This window comes from Megalobrama amblycephala, linkage group LG3 (genome assembly GCF_018812025.1).
Source record: "Megalobrama amblycephala isolate DHTTF-2021 linkage group LG3, ASM1881202v1, whole genome shotgun sequence".
Lineage (NCBI taxonomy): Eukaryota > Metazoa > Chordata > Actinopteri > Cypriniformes > Xenocyprididae > Megalobrama > Megalobrama amblycephala.
The window spans coordinates 30,825,349-30,844,653 of NC_063046.1; the positions used below are offsets into that span (position 1 = coordinate 30,825,349).

Here is a 19,305-nt window from a genome sequence, read left to right on the forward strand (position 1 = left end):
ACTTAGTTTTAGTTTTAGTTATTTTATTACTTTAACTAAATGTAGTACAAAATATTGATAATCTTGGGCACTGTAATGTAGTCTTCTATGTAATAAAAGATTGTTGTTTTTTTCTCCCAAAACATCTTTTCCTAGTATTCCACACAAAGCCAGGATCTGCTATTGTACTTCTGATTGTAAACTTCTTTTTTTAGGAGTATGGCATTAATAAGATGGAAAAGCTGGATATTGCATATGCCTACTGTCTGCCTTTAGTAAAGAAGATTCAATTGGACCTTCAGAGGACACATGAGGATGAGTCTGTAAACAAGCTACATCCTCTGTGAGAGCCCTGTTTTTTACTCTCATCTCTCCTTTTTCTTTTATTTTGTCTCTCCTATTGATCATGAGAGATTTGTCCATATCTTCTGTGTCCTAGATATTCACGTGGAGTGCTGTCACCAGGCAGGCATGTCCGAACTCGGCTGTATTTCACAAGTGAGAGTCACGTCCACTCCCTGCTTAGCATCTTTCGCTATGGTGGCCTATTGGATGTAAGTATTATAGCTCATTACAAAGAGAAATTTTGAGGAAAATAGACAATCAAAGTGACGCACACATAAGCTGTGTACCAAAACCTATTGAGCTACCTTCTGTTTATTTTCTTTCATGACAATGCTTAAAGGTGCTCTAAGTGATGTCACGCGTTTTTAGGCCAAAATATTTTTTGTCACATACAGCAAACATCTCCTTACTATCCACTAGCTGCCCATCCCCTGAACACACTCTGTAATCGCCACAAGCTCCAAAAACAGCAACAAAAACAAACTGGTGCAGCCTGGACCACGAAACATAATAAACATGCTCCAGCCAATAACCGACAAAAATGATTTTAAATGCGCGTTCATGACTGTTTCAGGAAGCATGGAGGGGAGGAGGAGGAGGAGGGAGGGTCTAGCTAGCCTCTGTTTTGTTTGACAACACTTCGAATGTCAACAGGAAGTTACTCCACCCAGGATCACTTAGAGCACCTTTAACACATGTAAAAAGTGCACTTTGTAATAATGCTAAATTAAGTTTTACTTCAAAGTACATTTTAAATCATTATGTTTTAATAATATTTTGTCATGTTTTTAAGAAGTACAGTTATTTTGATATGTTAACCATCATATTAAAGCACATGCAAAGTACTTATATATTATTAATTATAATTTTGTTTTTCAATATTAAATTTAAAATGAACATATTTTAAATTTGCTGAATTGCAACTTCATCGCTACAGGTTTACAAGTTTCAATAGAAATTACATTTTGGTATATTTTAGTTTATCTGACTGCTGCAGCCTGAATCATAACCACACCATGTTAGTTTGTTTGGCCAGAGGAGAACTGGCCCCCTATTGAGCCTGCTTTGTCCCAAGGATTTTTTTCTCCATTTCTGTCACCAATGGAGTTTGGGTTCCTTGCATAGACTGTAAAAAAAGATGGACGACGCGACGCCGCTTCCTTCCATTGTATTGAACTGAAGCCAAAATGGGCTGATGAATGGGCGCTGACACGTTACGCAATACATCAAAAAAAAAAAGTTTGGAGCCTGGGCATGCGCAGAAGGAATCGTCAGTGGAGCCGGAGGCGGAGTCGCGGTATCAAACTTCCGCCCAGACGACTGCGTCATCATTCATGTATTTTAAATAGACTATATAAATTATACACAATTTAGAAGTCTACCTATAAAATAATAGGCTATTCTGTTTCTAGAGCAATAATATTTTTGAAACAGCAAATTCAGTAGATAAAATCAATATAATATGCCACTAGAAACAACTCTAAATCGTCAGAAATGGTCCTGCCATTTTAAATCAAGGTCACTAACGTTACAGGAGATCGATTGCTGTAATTAGAGTAGGCTATCATTAGTTTTGTCCTGCTAATTATTATTTTATACACATAAAAATAATAAGTAACTTCCAGATAACGATCACCTGCTTTTTCCCGACATGGTTAACATTAGGTGTGTTATCTTAACTAATAACATTTAATAATTAGCTTATAACGCCCACATTTAATGTTACAGAAAAAAAGTTCAGTGATCCGTCAGATCCTGTAGGTCGGTTAGTACAGTTTACTGCTGAACAACTCATTTTGTTGGTGTTAAATAACAAAGAAATCGAAAATTAACAGTTAGTTAATACATCTTCAATCTCCTCTCGAAGCTCCGACAGTCCTCAGACAAGCTGTCAATCAACTTGGAATCATGACGACACGCCCCGTTTTTATAGCATCAAATTGCTAGCTAAAATCTAAATCATCACAAAAACTAACAATTGAATATATATCAGCGTGATAACAACTACCTTAAATGACCAAAACCATCTTTCAGAAAGTTTTATTTGAAGCAGAATTTATTTTTAAGTTTTCACTGAAGTCTCATTCGACTGCATTGAGAGGGCGGGGTTTATGACCTGTACTGCATCCAGCCTCCAGGGGGCGATCAAAGAGCCCGCAGCTTCACTTTTCAGGACGTATGAGACACACCCGGTTCCTTGCCACTGTCGGCTATGGCTTGCTTAGTTGGGGACACATTCAGCCAGCAGAGCAAATATTGAACCAGGCACAACAAGCACACTGTTCACGGTTCTTTGAAATATAGGAAGAAAAATATAAATATTGAATTGGGGTGGGGGTTTATATGAATGTATCTCTAAAGGGAACTGACTGTCTTCAGAAAAGTTTTGATGCCGTTTCTTTTCCTCTTATTTCCATATAAGGTAGTCTTTATAAGTGCAGCGCTGCTTTGTGTACAGCAGTAACCAAAGAAACTGTTGTGCTCCATAAGCGCCATCTACTGTCAGAGGATGAATTTGCATTTTCATTCAGTCCGTCTGCTGTTTTTGTTTTGTGCAAGTGTCTTATGTAGCATAATTTCACAAATCGGACTGTTCTGTTTTTGCTTGAAATTATACAATCTAATTCAAATCAAAAACTGCTCATGCTACATGTGTGTAGCATCTTTGTTTGGATTGTGTTTAAAATGCAGTGGTTGCCTCTAATTTCAAATGGCTACAGATTTTTTTTTGTTCAAGGCCATTTTGCCTGTTATAGAGCAAATAAACAACAAATAAATTTATTAAAAGAAAAAAAAAAAAAAAACAGCAACCGATATCGAAATCAGCCAATTTGCCTGTAAAACAAACAAACAAAAAATTTGAATTGGCCATGTAGAATCATGATCATTGCATCTCTGTATTCAGCAATATTATTGATTTGACTGTACTGACAGTATTGGACGAGACCTGAACTGAGCTGGATGATGACATCACTGTTTTCTGTAGAGCTGCTTTATAGCTGAATTGAACTCATTTTATATTTGATGATCTTTACACAGTTATTGAACAAAACTGAATCAACACTTAACTGACCTCAGCTGAACAATAACACTATTGTCTTTTTAGAGCTGCTTTACAGCAGGATTGAACTCTGTTTGCATCATTGAATAATTGTTTTCTTGTTACTGTGAAGCTGCTATAAAGCGATATATAAATAAAGGTGACTTTATTTAAAAAGCAGGACACCTTAACCATGTTTCAAATACAATAGAAGTAATTATGAAATTACCTATAAATATGTACTTAAGTCCTAATTTAAAGGTTAGTTCACCCAAAAATTAAATTTCTATCATCAATTGCTCGCCCTCATGTTGTTCCAAACCCGTAAAACCTTTGTTCATCTTTGAATTAAAATTAACTTCAAATTAAAATATTGTTGACGAAATCCAAGAGGTTTTTTTATCCCCCATAGAAAGCATCATAATTACCGTCATTCAAAGTCCATAAAAGTAGTAAAGACATCGTTAAAATAGTCCACGTGACTGCAGTGGTTCAACCTTGATGTTATGAAGCAACGAGAATACTTTTTGTGCGCAAAAACAAAACAAAAATAACGACTTGTTCAACTATTTCTTCTCTACTCCTACACAGTTGATGTAGTTAAAACAGTGCAGTGCTTCCTTGTTTACGTCTGAACACCGGCTAAGTATTGTCCGGCGCTGATCATGGAACCACTGCACTGCGTTCACCATGTCAACTGCGTAGGAGACTGACAGGGTAGAGAAGAAATTGTTGAATAAAGTCTTTATTTTTGTTTTGTTTTTTCGCACAAAAAGTATTCTCGTCACTTCAGAACATTAAAGGTGCTAAAGAGGATGTTTTGTTTTATACATTTTTGCAATATTACTTGAAACTGTCTTTACTAATTGATAAAAGATTAATATACATCATCTGTATATGCGATCATCACGTAAACGATTGGCCCTCTGGCTTGTCAATCACTGCCGTGACGTTCCTTGTGAGAGACGTGCGCGGATTGGCCCTCTGGCTTGTCAATCACTGCCATGACGTTCCTTGTGAGAGACGAGCGCGGCTGCGCGCTCCAGTAACTTTCCACACTCCACAGGCGCTGCATGCAATGTTTTTGTCAGGAGACAGGAGTAACAACTGCAGATTATGAGTTACCTGCGGTGAGTCCGACATAATGTATCCACTAACACGATACAGCGAATGCCGGTGGTAAACACTCGTGTTTTCCAATACTCGTGCACGAGTTTTGGGAGGCGTTCCCTCGAAAGGAGGGGGGGGGTTGTTCTTACGCATGCGCTCATTTCAAAAACTCAGTAACAGTCTTTGGTTTCTCAATTGACGAAAAGATCCTCTTTATCACCTTTAAGGTTGAACTACTGTAATCACGTTGACTATATTAACCATGTCTTTACTACTTTTCTGGACCTTGAATGACTGTAATTACGTAGCTTTATATGGGGGATAAAAAAAAACCTCTTGGCTTTCATCAAAATATGTTAATTTGTATTCTCAAGATGAACAAAGTTCTTACGGGTTTGGAACGACATAAGGGTGAGTAATTAATAACATAAATTTCATTTTTGGGTGATCTAACCCTTTAAGTGTGTTAAAAATGCACTTTAATATTCAGCTAATTGCATTTAATATAAATTTAAACTATTATCCATTTTCATTTAACTGCAATTAACATGTACTTAATCATATGAAAACATTACATTCAGTTTGCATATTCTTTTAAAGCATATTTTTCCATAAGTACTCTTTTTAAAAATCATGTATGCTAAAGTGTACTTAATTTTCACAAGGGTAAAGTAATACAAAATCTAGAGCAAAAATACAAATGCAAAAAATAAGAGAAAAGAATAACCCTTTTTTTTTTTTTTTTTAGCAAGCACCTTTGATTGTGATTTCAGTTAACTGTTAAAGGATACATGATGTTTCAGGAGGAGAAGGACCAACAGTGGAAGAGAGCCATGGATTATCTAAGTGCAGTGTCTGAGCTCAACTACATGACTCAGATTGTCATTATGCTCTACGAAGACAACAACAAGGTACATCTTGCTCTCACTATCTTTTCTGCTTCACTGAGGTACAGAATAAACATAAGCGAACTGTCGTAACTGAGCTGTCCAATGTTTTGTGTGAGTGGGGACTGTGTAGTGTCAAAAGAGTTTTTCAAAGAAATGTGACAATTGTGTTAACTCAGGACCCATCCTCTGAAGAGCGCTTCCATGTGGAACTGCATTTCAGCCCTGGGGTCAAAGTATCTGAGGAAGAGAGCGCTCCGATGGGATTTGGCTTCCGTCCAGCCTCTGCTGAAGTATACAGACTTTTGTTTGTTCCATTTTCTACTCATGTATTGGATTAGATTGTTGTTCAGCTAATAATAGCTATGCTTGTTTTCTAAATTTTCCACGTCTGTGTTTGTGTGCGTTGCCATAGAATGACCAAAAGCAAACAGACCCTGGTAGTTTGGAAAACCTTGCACGAGATGAGCCTGACCGCGCTTTGCCCCTTTCTGAGGCCATCAGCACCCAGAGGAAATCCCCTCTGATCCGGAATCGCAAGACTGGCTCCATGGAGGTATCACAGCCACCTTCTATGCCAACCATTGTACAGTGTGCTTTAATAAATCTCTGTGGTGTCAAATTGTCTGAATCAGTCTGGGTTTTATGTACCATAATTCATCAGTTCCATTTGTGTCTCTTCACAGGTCCTGTCGGAAAGCTCATCCTCTAAAGGGGGCAGCTATCGCCTCTTCCCCTCCTGCTCACGTCAGTCTCCAGAGATGAAGCAGAGCGGATTAGGTTAGTATCGTGTGTCTGTCCCTCACTCAGCCTCAACAACTGCTGTTTATCTCTTCTCCTTGACAGGAACACACCCTCTCAATCCAAGGCAACACTATATTGCATGTTATTTCGGGTGTAAAAACCATTAGCTGACCACTTGCATTGACATTACCAAGGAAATTGGTATAAACACATTTCAGATACAGACAGAGATGTTTGTTTCGTGCTGGTGGGATGCTGCTGTTCATTTTTATACATTTTGGAGCGATCATTCTGTGGTTTGCATTAATTAAACTGTTTTTATTTAGTGCTGTGGTCTCTGATGACAGTTTAGTTGATTATTTATGCTCAAAGATGAAAGAAAGAGCCTTGGATTTGCAACAATTTTGAAACTTTAAAGTTTTGCATGATAAAAATACATTTGACAAGGGTGTAAATGAGCAAAATAATCCTGCATGTAGTCCCGACATATTTCATACCTAACTATCTGTAGATTTGACATGTGACATGTGAACGCTAATGTTCACTAATATCATACTCATCCGGTGTTTTGCTGAAGTTTTTATTTATATATATATATATATATATATATATATATATATATATATATATATATGTAATTGCTCCTAATAGAGGTAATTTATATACTTATATGAGTTTATTTGAATTTTGTCCTGACCAGAACATTGTTTCTGTCTTTTGTTAATTAGATTTTGCTCTACTAGCCTGACATTGATATTTGCCAAACCGTAACGGTTTTGGCATGAGTCATATATTATGACTTTATAATCCTCTCACTCTGCAGTATCTGCTGTGTTTTGATTAATAAGTGCATGTGGTTGGTGTGCACACTAAATCCATTATCTAACCCCCTCTGCAGGCTCTCAGTGCGCTGGTCTCTTCAGCACCACCGTCCTGGGGGGCTCCTCTAGTGCCCCCAACCTTCAGGACTACGCACGCACGCACCGCAAAAAATTCTCTTCGGGCAGTTTGACCTATAAAGACGGTATGTGCTCAGTCCAGCTCCTTCTTTCATAGAGATAATAAGAGTGTACAATGCAGGAACTCTAGGTAAAGGGCACTTCCTGTAAAGTTTAGGATTAAGAACTCTCATTACATCAGATCCTGATGGTGTATCATACATCTTGCTGTCATATTCACCATTTCACATCTGGTTCGTTTTCATGGTCTTGAATGTGTGGTGTCCAAAAGCTCATGGAGTCTGCTGTACCATTCATTGTCTTTCAGAAATTATATCTTTGTTTCTTGTCATTTATCATATTTTGCGAGCAATGTTTTATTCTTTTAATTGGAAGCACATATTTTTATGTACCGCTGCAGGAATCCAAAAAAGTTTGAAGCAAAAATATGGTAAGAATGTAGATTTTGTGAACAGCAAATTATTACCCATTAAATGGGTATTGAAATTATTACTAAATTTGAAAAAATGACCATTAGCTTTGGAATTCAGTACTCTTTGGAGTGCTCTTACATACCGATTCCTTCCAGAATGTTCAGTTTTTACGCTCGTGGTGAAACCCTTTGTCCACAAGGTGTCAGTGTGACATTGTTTGGAGTTTTCCCTGTTTTAGTTCCCATTTCCTGTGTCCTGTTTTCTTTACTGCCGTTTTGCAGTTATAACTTTACTCTCTCATTTGTTACTATCGTATACACAAGCTTGTTCATTTAGCTTCATTTTAAACCTCTGGCTGGTCTCTAGGACTGGTCTTTGAATACAATCCCCAGTCTTTTTGTCTTCACTGTTGTGTGTGGTTGTGTCTTGTGAAGGCATTTGCTGTTACACTACAGGCTCTCAGAGCTGCTTAAATTACAGAGGTGAGGGGTTGATTTGACCGTCTCAAGCTTTTCATGCTTCTGTCCACCATTTTGTTTGTTCTGAGAGATGACGTCTGATAAGATGGCATCTGTATTTATAGTAGAGAAGTGCCCAAAATATTACTGCTAAAGCGTTATAAATAGATCCACTCATTCACTGTGGCAACTCTGTGAAGACAGTTAAGCAGTTAGGATAAAGATCTGTCCTCTGATTGTCATTTTCTTTTTTCTATTTACTTACATAGCTTTTTTTTTCTCTCGCTCTCTCTCTCTCTCTCTCTCTCTCTCTCTCTCTCTACCTGAGCTAGGAATAGCCTCATTGAACCTATCTGTGAGATTAACATCCTCATAATAAGAAAAAATCTCACTCTTTAGCTAAAAGTCAAATCACATTGAGACACTAAACGCTGCTCTTCCTGCTTCCTGTCCCAGTGTTTCCGAGTCTGTATCCTGCTGTATCACAGTAGAAACCCAGCCCTTCACTCCTCACCCTATTATTCCAGTCTCACACCTTCAGCTCTGTAACACCATCCCCATCCTGTACAGGTGAACTGTAAAAATATGGTAACTCAGGTGACCTTTTTTATTTCCTCAGAGTTGTTGTCTATGCCGGCAGTAAAGCGATTTTCTGTGTCGTTTGCAAAGCATCCGACTAATGGTACGTCTGCTTCTCTTCAAGTATATTTCCACTTTCTCCACCTCCCTTCGTTTTGCATGTCAATGGAAACCTCTTTTCATTTCGGAAATTTATGTTGGTTTTGTTTTCTTTCACGTGATTTCTGCCATGTTTCCTTCGACTTCTCCAGTTTCATCATCTTTTTAAACATTCAACCAGCCTCTTACCCTTCCCACACACCACTGTCGCTATCTGAAACCTCTTGCGGACAACTCTCACTCTCACCCAGTTACTCAATTTTAATCAGTTTACGGATGACTGTTCGTGTGGATGAGTTTAAGCACGTGTTTGTGTTTCCTGTGCTTGTATGTGCACAAGTCTGTGGGGCGGTGGGTGTATTACACTGCAAAAAATATCATGTTCTTAATCAGTATTTTTGTCTTGTTTTACATTTGGGAAGCAAAATTACATAAGATGCACTACCGTTTAAACAGTAGTGTATGTCAGAGAATATATTGAATTAAGCTATTAAAAAACAATTAGCCAATTTACTAAGAAAAATAAAGAGAGAATGTTTTCTGAAATCAAGTTGTATTATTTTATGCAATATTGTAAAGTAATTGAATTTAGCTTGTGATAAGGGTGTTTCTATGGAGACAATAACAAAAATACTGAGATACTAAGACAATGATTTTTTTTTTTTCAAGTGTACAATTATGAAAAGCTATTCAAGATAATGAATCTGAACCACTACTGGACAGCACACCAGTGATTAAACCTTTCCCCTGTTAGCAATTCTCATCGCTCTGGTATTAATGGACAGTGTTTTTCACTGTTTTGACAGTATTTAATAGCAGACAGCGATTGTTCACAGGGAAGTGGTTCACCTGACTTTATCTCCTCTCCATTTTTATTTAAATTCAATGTGGCTGTGCACTGTAATTATGTTAAATGTTGTGAATGTTGAGTTACGAAGCCAAGGAGTACTGTATTTTACCCTGCTTCCCTTTGATTCTTCGTGGGATGCAGCTTAAAATCTCAGCGCTTCCTACAGTCTGTCTACAGAAAAAGAGGCCAAAAACGACTAACATTCCTTTCAAATTGAAATCTCCAGTCAATGTGAGTAAAATAACCTACCACACTTGCAGAAACAGATGAACTCCCAGCCAGTGTGTTTTGTGGTTCTCGACACTTAATTTATAGACGTGTGCTGTGCGTAATCTGCATGTTGATGTTATGTTGGTTAAGAGGATCGGTGTATTTCTTTCTCGGGAAAAGAATCGTCTTGCATATGTTGTGATCAAGAGGATGTCCGGAGATGTTGTCTAGCATAAACAAACCTGAATGGAGGTCATAACAAAGGTCAAGAACAATAGATAAGAACTGCTTGTAAATTGATGTGAATTACTGCAGTGTGTTATGTAGGTGTATTTAGAATTGGACACAGTGCTGTATGTGTTCAGTACATCTCATGCAAAGCTTAAGATGGTCCCTGATCCACCTACACAATCCCCTTCCCTTGCCAGATCCCACACTCTCTACCCACCACACATTCCCAGCCATCCAGCTCTTGAAGCCTTTCACATAGGAGCCTTTCGTCCAACCTGTTTTATGTCTCTGTAGTTAATAAGAATACTCGCTTTCCTTCATGTCTCTGAAATGAGTAAACAAATTCAATTCATTCAGCCTAATTATTATACTTTTGTGTTTTCACAGTAAGTGTGTGTAAATGTGGGTCAGGTGGGTATCAAATGTCCCCACAAGAATAGTTAAACCTGCAATCATCTATGTTGTGGGCACCTCCCAATGGTGCACATGATGAAATAGCTTAATAAAGAGATTGTATAATATTTCAATTAAAATCCAAAAATGACAAAAGGTTTCTGAAACGAGTAGTGTCGGGAGTAGCAAATATAATTTACTGACTTAATATAAAAACAGCTGAAGTAAATAAAAAAATCCACACTATGATATGAAAACAAATGTGTGTCTGTGTGTGTTGGAACCATCGTTTATGATCTAATGAGACAGACTGTGAACCGCTGAGCCTGATTTTTCTTTGCCTCAGCTCTAAAGTAGATTGTCTTTATAAACAGCATTCTTTTGCAACATTTAAAACAAACACAATAATTTGTTTTGTAATATTTAAAAGTATTAAAATAAATTGAAATTAGTAATTTATTTATTTATTTTAAAAATCAAATATTCAAATAGAATAAAAGGGAAGATTTGTTAACTATATTAATAGCAATCAGTAACATTACCAACAATCTATGTTAAAGGTCTGTAAAAGTTCACTTTACGTTAGCGCTTAAAAATTTGGGGTCAGTAAAAGATTTTAAATATTTAAAAAAAAAAAAGAGTCTGTTATGCTCATCAAGGCTGCATTTATTTGATCAAAAATACAGTAAAAACAGTAATATTACAATTTAAAATAATTATTTTCTATTTTAATATATTATAAAATGTAATTTATTCCTGTGATGGCAAAGCTGAATTTTCAGCATCATTACTCCAGTCTTCAGTGTCACATGATCCTTCAGAAATCATTCTGATATGCTGATTTGCTGCTCAAGAAACATTTCTTATCAGTGTTGAAAACATTTGTGCTTCTTACTGTTTTTGTCGAAACAGTGATATATTTTTTTTCAGGAATGTTTGATGCATAGAAAGTTAAAGAGAAATAGAAATCTTTTGTAATATTACACATTTCTTCACTGTCACTTTTGGTCAATTTAATGCATCCTTGCTGAATACAAGTATTTAAAAAAAAAATCATACTGACCACAAAGTTTTTGTGTAAATTTTTTTTTGTAATGATGTGACCTTCTCATTGTCTAGTCTGGTCGGGGGTGTTGTTTGGCTCCATTGAGCGCTGTATTCACTTTAGGCACACAGGATGACACTTCTTCCATGGCGGTTAAACCACCTCTATGGTGGTCTGGCTCAGGTAATGATAGATCTTTATTCCACTGCAGCTTTAATCCGATCAGCTCGATTGAGTTAATCGACTGGGCCTAACTACACAGTGTCCGTATGCACGCTCAAGAACTCACAGTGTGAGGAAATATAGATCTGCTTAGAAGTTCTAGATGTCAGTGTGGGTATGTAGACCATGTCTGTGTATAGCTTAATGAGTTGTCCCTTGAATCCCTTGTGGTCTTGTGCCTTGAGTGATGAATGTTGACTCCAGGAGATGGTCCTGTTTCCTTTGCACTCTGTGCGCATAGAACTGTACATCATTATTTGTGGACGAAGGCGATGGACTACAACGGACTTAAGCGCTGCTGTGTGTTTGCTTGGGATCATCTGCTGGTGACCAGTCGCTCAGGCCCTTGTTTAGGTGTGTTTAAATGTGGAGAAGTGCTGTCAGACCTATTGTGGAGAGTTTTTCTGATAGCATGCTAAGTAATGAAACGGTAATCTCTGTACCCATGAGGACCCCATGCCCTCACCCGTCTGCTTTCCAACCCCTACTCCCCACTCTTCTCTTCCCTGCTCTGCCTCTTCTTCCTCAGAACCCCTGGAAGAGCACCAGGTAGCCCAGCTGCTGAGGCGCTTTTCCAACGACCCCAATATTGGCCACCCGTTCTGCATGGACAGTGCTTTTGCCCACCACCTCCATCAATGCTCCTACCATCTCCGCCTCTTCCGCAACTGGTTAATCTCTGGCCAGGACCCGCTAGAGTACCTTTACGGTCAGCCCTGCGGAGGTCCCTCCGTGCCCCGCTGTGCCGTGACTGCAGTAATGGCCGCTACCACAGCCGCCTCAGCTTTGCTCTAGTGCCTCTGCTGTTTGAAGCATGCTTGTGTTATTGGAAAAAGCAGCTTGCATTGACACAGCTCTGGGGTTTTTTTTTTTAGATTGTGAGTATTTTTTAGGGCTATTAGGAAAAATAAAATAAAAATAAATTTTGCTTTGGTCTTAAAGTAATTAATCTAAAATGTTGAATTTGCAAAGACGTGTTCCTGTAAAAAAAACACTGCCGTTCAAACGTTTGGGGTCAGTAATATATTTGTTTTTTAAAGAAATGAATACATTTATTCAGCAAGGACACATTAAAGGGTTAGTTCACCCCAAAATGAAAATTCTGTTAATAATTACTCACCCTCATGTCATTCCAAACTCGTAAGACTTTCGTTCATCTTCCGAACACAAATGAAGATCTTTTTTATGAAATCTGAGAGATGACTGTCCCTCCATTGACTGCCTTTGCAACGACCACTTTGAAGCTTCAAAAAGTTCATAAAGAGGTCATAAAACTAACCCATATGAATTGAACGGTTTAGTCCAAATTTTTTCAAGAGACTCGATAGTTTTTTATGATGAACAGATTTAATTTTGGCTTTTACTCACATGTAAACATTGATCAGCAAAGCCTGAAGCTGCATAACACACAAAGTTCCACTTCATGTTCGCTGATCAATGTTTACATCTGAGTAAAAGCCTAAATTAAACTTTTTTTTCATCATCAGCGATCATGTCTCTTCAGAAAATTTGGACTAAAGCGCTCGATTCATATGGATTCGTTTTACGATCTCTTTATGAACTTTTTGAAGTGTCAAAGTAGTCGTTGCAAAGGCCGTCAGTGGACGGACAGACATCTCTCAGATTTCATTAAAAATATCTTAATTTGTGTTCCGAAGATGAATGAAAGTCTTACAGGTTTAGAACGACATGCGGGAGAGTAATTAATGACAGAATTTTCATTTGGGGCTGAACTAACCCTTTAAATTGATCAAAAGTGACAGTTAAGACTTTCGCATTGTTACAAAAGGTTCTTTTGAACTTTCTATTCATCATAGAAAATCTCAAGAGTATTATGGTTTCCACAAAAATATTAAGCAATATTAAGGATCATGTGATGCTGAAGACTGGAAATTCAGCTTTGCCATCACAGGAATAAATTACATTTTAAATTATATCCCAAAAAAGTGAAAACAGGTATTTTAAATTGTAATAATGTCACAATATTACTGGTTTTTATTGTATATTTGACCAAATAAATGGAGCCTTGGTGAGCATAAGAGATGTCTTTAAGATGCATAAAAAAAAAAAAAAAAATCTTACTTACCCCAAACTTTTAAATGGTAGTGTAAAGAAAAAGAACTTAATAACATGCAAAAATATTTTACTTTGCAAGTCCACCACTGTGTTGGTAATATATTTTAGGATTTTTGTACTTTGATGATAAATTAATTCCAAATTTAATAAATTAATTAAAGATTGTAGTTGACTTTTATTAACGGTCCCAGATGGATTTAATTAATATCACCTGTGCTGGTACTCTTGCAAACTATTCAAACCAGTGTTTAAAAAGAGGACAGAACAGATTGAACTATGTTTTAATGTTTAGAGAAGAGGATGGAGAAGCATTAGGAGTGATCTCTCGCTGCTGTTTGCTGGGGTGTGTTGTGTGGCAGAAGCATGCCAGTGGCATCTGATTGCAACTGTGTCAGCTTACAGTCGCATTGACTTTCTGACGTATCAAAGTAACAGTAACAGTGACTGACTTGCATGGTAGTGGCATATGTTTTGCATGCCACAGGCCTCTGGGGATTTGAAAAAATAAATATTGTAATTTCTGTTCCAAATTATTATTAATGCATTACACTTTCAATAATTATTTAAACCACTTTTACTTCATGCATAATCATTCTCTTGCTTTTTTTTTTACATTTTTATTTACATTCTCCATAATCCAGGGTCATTTTCATAAGTAATAGTCATAAGTGATGATTTGTCCTGAAATACATGTCTCCTTTTATAAAATTCATGCACTGATTATATGATGATCTGTAGGTGCAGTTTTCACATTCATTCCTGTTTTTATTCCTGTCTCTGCCAGCTCCCTCCTAATTTATGTGTGTTGCTTTTATCTACATTAAGAGTTTGGTTTTTCAACTTAAAGAAGTGCATAGAGACTAACAATTAATTAACAATGGAACTTTTTTTGTTTTACTTGAAGCTGTATGCGTGAATGCGGCTACATTACTACCAGAATAAGTATTAGCCTTCATTTTTGAATGTATATTTAGGTTACCTATGTAATAGGAATGAATGATTGGTAAGAGGATGAGGTGTGTTTGTTTTTGTGCATGTACGTCTGAATGTTTCCCGCTCTGTCTGTGGTTCTGTCACTAACAAGGGTTTGGCAGTAGGTGGAATGACTATTGACATTGGTTCAGTGGTTATAGACTGTTGAGTTTTTCTGGGTGTACACTGATGTCTGAATTGAGGACTGTTTTCTCTCATCACTTCTCTCATTTGCAGGTTTTGAAGGCTGCTCTATGGTGCCCTCCATCTACCCCCTTGAGACCCTCCACAACTCGCTCTCACTAAAACAAGTTAATGAGTTCCTGACAGCCGTGTGTGAAAATGCGGGAGATTCCCACACCAGGACAACCAGAGGTGATGGCCATAGCACCAATCTACATAAATTTAAGTTACCCGAGAAATGACAAATAACATGGCATACATTTAGGTCAATTTTAGGTCACTCTCAGTTCTTTTGATACTCCAATATAATGTAATATAATGTGTGCTTGTCTCCCCTTCTGTAGCTATCTCAGCCATGTTTGACTCCCAGAACCAGCCCACAGGGGACACTTACATGCCTCACAGAGTGCTGTCCTCCTCTGTTTCAATGCGCCAGCGCTCTGATCGGCCGCCCTGGTGTGAGTACTGGTCCCTAAGCTACTTCACATCATACTCCCATTGTACTAACATGTGTTAAATATGTTGGATGGTCCAAATGATCAAATAATGTTTAAATGTTAACATTTCTCTTCTCTTGTCACTGTCCCATTTCAAGCTTAATTTTCATGTACTGTATGTTGGGCTATAATTATGCAAGGTAACAGGGTTAACAGTAAAGAGGTCGAGAGTGTTATTTGACAAGCCTTGTGCTCAAGATTGAGCTTCTTACAATGAGAATTTACTGTTGATTTCTACAAATACTGTATACACTTTTCAATGATCAGTTCTTTACTATACAAAGTCATGGTAACAGTGCTGACATTTTAAACTAAACAAAAAGGTGATAAAGATTGAAGCCCCTTGTAAAAAAGAAGTGTGCTTAATTGTATTGAATGTGCACTTGTAGTGTTTTTTCAAATCTTAACAATGTGTTTAAAAAACTATACTTGCAGATAATGTAACATTAATGGAATAAAATGCCACTTAATGCTACTTTTAAAAAGTGCACTTTTTCCTATAAAGTACATTTTAAATCATGTTTTATAATCTTTTGTCGTGCAAAGAAATAGTTATTTTGACGTGTTGACTAACATATTTTAACTGTAGAGTGATTTTACATTTTAAGTTAATATATTTTAAATGTACTAACAGCTTTATTACTAATTTGTAATTTCAAATTTATTTAAATACATATATATAATTTAGTTTACCATAAATGCTTGTTAGCACATTCAGCAGGACACTTAAACCACTTTAACCAAGACAATAGAAGTAATTATGAAATTACCTATAAAGATGTACTTAAGTCCAACATAAGCGTCAAAAAAGCACTCTAATATTCAATTGCATTTAATATAAATATAAACTATAATACATTTTCATTTCTTTGCAGTTAACATGCAGTTAAGAGTACTAAAACATTACATTTAGTTTGTACTTTATTCTTTTAATGTTTATTATTTTTGTATCAAGTACTTATTTTAATGGTATGTTTAAAGTTACTTCTTTTTACGGTCCCACTTTATATTAGGTGTCATTAACTACCATGTACTTACATCAAAAAATAAGTACAATGTACTTATTTGGTTCATATTGCAGTGCAAAACACTTTTGCTGCTATTGAGGAGGGATATGGGTAAGGTTAGGGTGTTTGGTGGTATGGGTAGGTTTAAGGGTGGGTTAAGGTGTAAGGGATGGGTCAACAGTGTAATTATAAATGTAATTACAGAAATTAATTACAGATGTAATTACATGCAGGTGTTTTTTTAAAATATAAGTACAATGTAAAAACATGTATGTACACTATAAGTGCATTGTATCAAATGATTAATTTAAATTTAAGTACATAGTAGTTAAGGCCACTTTATATAAAGTGGAACCCTTTCTACAAAGAAAAAGCTAACACTATCCTACTAACAAATTTTTTTTATTTCTTTAAAATGGAAAAAATATATGGTAACAGCGTTGATATGCCAATTTCAGTCACAACTCTAATTCATTTTAATAATACAATATGTCCACTAAAATCCACAAAATAAAATAAATAGAAAGAATAAGGACAAATGCTAGCTTTTAATTTTCATATATTTTTAAATTAGTACATCTAAGAGAAGAGAAAACACTGTGTTGAGCAGGCAAAAAAGGCATCCTCATTATGATAGAAATGGTAAAAAACATGCCAAATTAGAATAAAGTTACTGGATTTTTCTTGATGCATTTAGAACAACATCTATAGTAACACGTAGTAAAAGTTGGCATCAAATATTCATTGCTGAAGTTTTTTTTTCTTACACATACATATGTATGGGTGACAGAAATGGCACCTGTTTTGCAGAATAAGCTAAATAATTGTGTTTGTGTATTTCTCCATGCAGACAGCAGTGGTCCCTCAAGTACAGTGTCAAGCGCCGGCCCATCGTCTCCCACCACGGCTGACACCTCTCCACGCTTCAGCTTCAGTGAGAAGATCACCCTCACGCCACAGAGCAGCGAGGAGATCCACCCGGCCCCTCACAACAATAGCCACTGTGTGTCCTCCACGTCTGAAACCAGCCTCCCCTCTGAAGACCCCCACCCCTCCATACCATCTCCCATCCTGGAGAAACCCAGTGAAATGGCAGTCGACGGCACAGACTCTGCAGGCCAGTGTCTGACAGAGAGCCCCTGCCACAATGAAGTGTCAAGTCTGGCCCCCGCAGAGCCTGCTCCTCCCTACTCGCTCTTGGCAGACAGTTCGCCAACGGAGTCCTTTTGCGGGCTGCCCAGCTCCCTGCCTGTGCTTCTCGAGCTCCGAGAGAGCAGCTCAGAGGCCGGCTCCAGCGCCCAGACCCCGCTCACGCCTGAGGAGCCGGACGAGTTCTTTGATACACAGGAAACGGTTGATGTGTGGAGGGGGAGCCCGGGGACCCTGCCCCACCCTGGCACTCCACTGGAGGTGGGAGCTCCACATGTGCCTGAGCCATGAAGGAAACGTAGACTCCCTCATACGTGAGTCCTTCACCCCATCCCAGCATGCTCTCGCTCTAGTGCCTCAGACCTTCATAAAGTCCCAAACAAGTCAAAGTGGGATTCGCCTAAGTCATTTAAGGGAAGTTGAAGAAATGGAGGCCCTCCCTGCGATTGTCACCTTTTGAACTTGAAGCTCCTGTTAAAAATCGTAATAAACTCTCCATGTGTTTAATTCTGTAGTGTTATTCAGAGATGCTTCCTGTGTAACGCATCACTCTAGTCCTACGGCCAGTGATCAAACGTAAGCTGTTAGACACACTGAAACATTTTTATGTGCACATAATATCTTCCTTGTCTCCAAATGACTGCATTTTTTTTCTTCATTAGCTGGTCTGGAAGATATTTTTCAAAGGGATGTGATATTTGATACTAGCTTGTGTTTGTTCAAGTACTTAGTCAAGCTGAACTATTGAATAATGAACAGCTAAATGCATATTAAAGGGTTAGTTCACCAAAAAATGAAAATTCTGTCATCAGTAACTCGCCCTCATGTCGTTCCAAACCCATAAGACTTTCGTTCATCTTCGAAACTGAGAGATTTCTGTCCCTCCACTGAAAACTGAAAAATTGAGCAAATCTTTGAGTGTTCTGAAGAAATGTGATCACTTTATATGATGAACAGATTTAATTTAGGCTTTTATACACATATAAACATTGATCAATGCACATACATAGAGCACATCAAATATGGTGAACGGACACTCAAGCTGAAATTTCATTTGTTCTGGCACGTTAAAGGATTAGTCCACTTTTAAATACACTTTTCCTGATAAATTTACTCACCGCCGTGCCATCCAAGATGTTCATGTCTTTCTTTCGTCAGTCGAAAAGAAATGAAGGTTTATGAGGAAAACATTCCAGGATTTTTCTCCTTACAGTGGATTTCAATGGCTACCAACAGATTGAAGGTCAAAATTACAGTTTCAGTGCAGCTTCAAGGGCTTTAAACGATACCAGATGAGTAATAAGGGTCTTATCTAGCGAATCGATCGGTCATTTTCGAAAACAATACAATCGTTTATGCTTTATAAACAAAATATCGCCTTGAACGCACTTTCCGCTTCCGCATTCTTCATAACGCTTACGCTGAATGTCCTACGCCTTGCCTATTCAAGTTACGGAAAAAAACGAAACTGGCGCCGCGTTCGTTCCGTAACTTGAATAGGGAAGGCGTAGAACATTCAGCATAAGCGTTATGAAGAATGCGGAAGCGGAAAGTACGTTCGAGGCGATGTTTTGTTTATAAAACATAAACGGTTGTATTTTTTTCGAAAATGACCGATCGTTTCGCTAGATAAGACCCTTATTACTCATCTGGTATCGTTTAAAGCCCTTGAAGCTGCACTGAAACTGTAATTTTGACCTTCAATCTGTTGGTAGCCATTGAAATCCACTGTAAGGAGAAAAATCCTGGAATGTTTTCCTCAAAAACCTTAATTTCTTTTCGACTGACGAAAGAAAGACATGAATATCCTGGATGACATGGGGGTGAGTAAATTTATCAGGAAAAGTGTATTTAAAA

The 19,305-nt window shown here is 37.5% G+C and overlaps 1 protein-coding gene across 5 annotated transcripts in view; it reads left to right on the forward strand.

Moving 5' to 3' along the window:
• ppip5k1a (diphosphoinositol pentakisphosphate kinase 1a) overlaps nucleotides 1-17,956 on the forward strand; it is a 36,784-nt gene extending 18,828 nt beyond the window's left edge. For 2 of the 5 annotated variants that reach the window (XM_048185062.1, XM_048185063.1), the window contains exons 20-31: nucleotides 195-322; nucleotides 419-533; nucleotides 5,278-5,385; nucleotides 5,541-5,654; nucleotides 5,777-5,917; nucleotides 6,048-6,141; nucleotides 7,004-7,129; nucleotides 8,555-8,617; nucleotides 12,094-12,273; nucleotides 14,850-14,987; nucleotides 15,140-15,253; nucleotides 17,150-17,956. In XM_048185062.1, the coding sequence (XP_048041019.1) occupies nucleotides 195-322; nucleotides 419-533; nucleotides 5,278-5,385; nucleotides 5,541-5,654; nucleotides 5,777-5,917; nucleotides 6,048-6,141; nucleotides 7,004-7,129; nucleotides 8,555-8,617; nucleotides 12,094-12,273; nucleotides 14,850-14,987; nucleotides 15,140-15,253; nucleotides 17,150-17,739 (1,911 nt within the window). In that variant the 3' untranslated portion in view covers nucleotides 17,740-17,956. The remainder of the gene's footprint in view (nucleotides 1-194; nucleotides 323-418; nucleotides 534-5,277; nucleotides 5,386-5,540; nucleotides 5,655-5,776; nucleotides 5,918-6,047; nucleotides 6,142-7,003; nucleotides 7,130-8,554; nucleotides 8,618-12,093; nucleotides 12,274-14,849; nucleotides 14,988-15,139; nucleotides 15,254-17,149) is intronic. The other 3 variants (XM_048185065.1, XM_048185064.1, XM_048185067.1) reach the window with 3 other exon arrangements.
• Nucleotides 17,957-19,305: the final 1,349 nt, after the last annotated feature.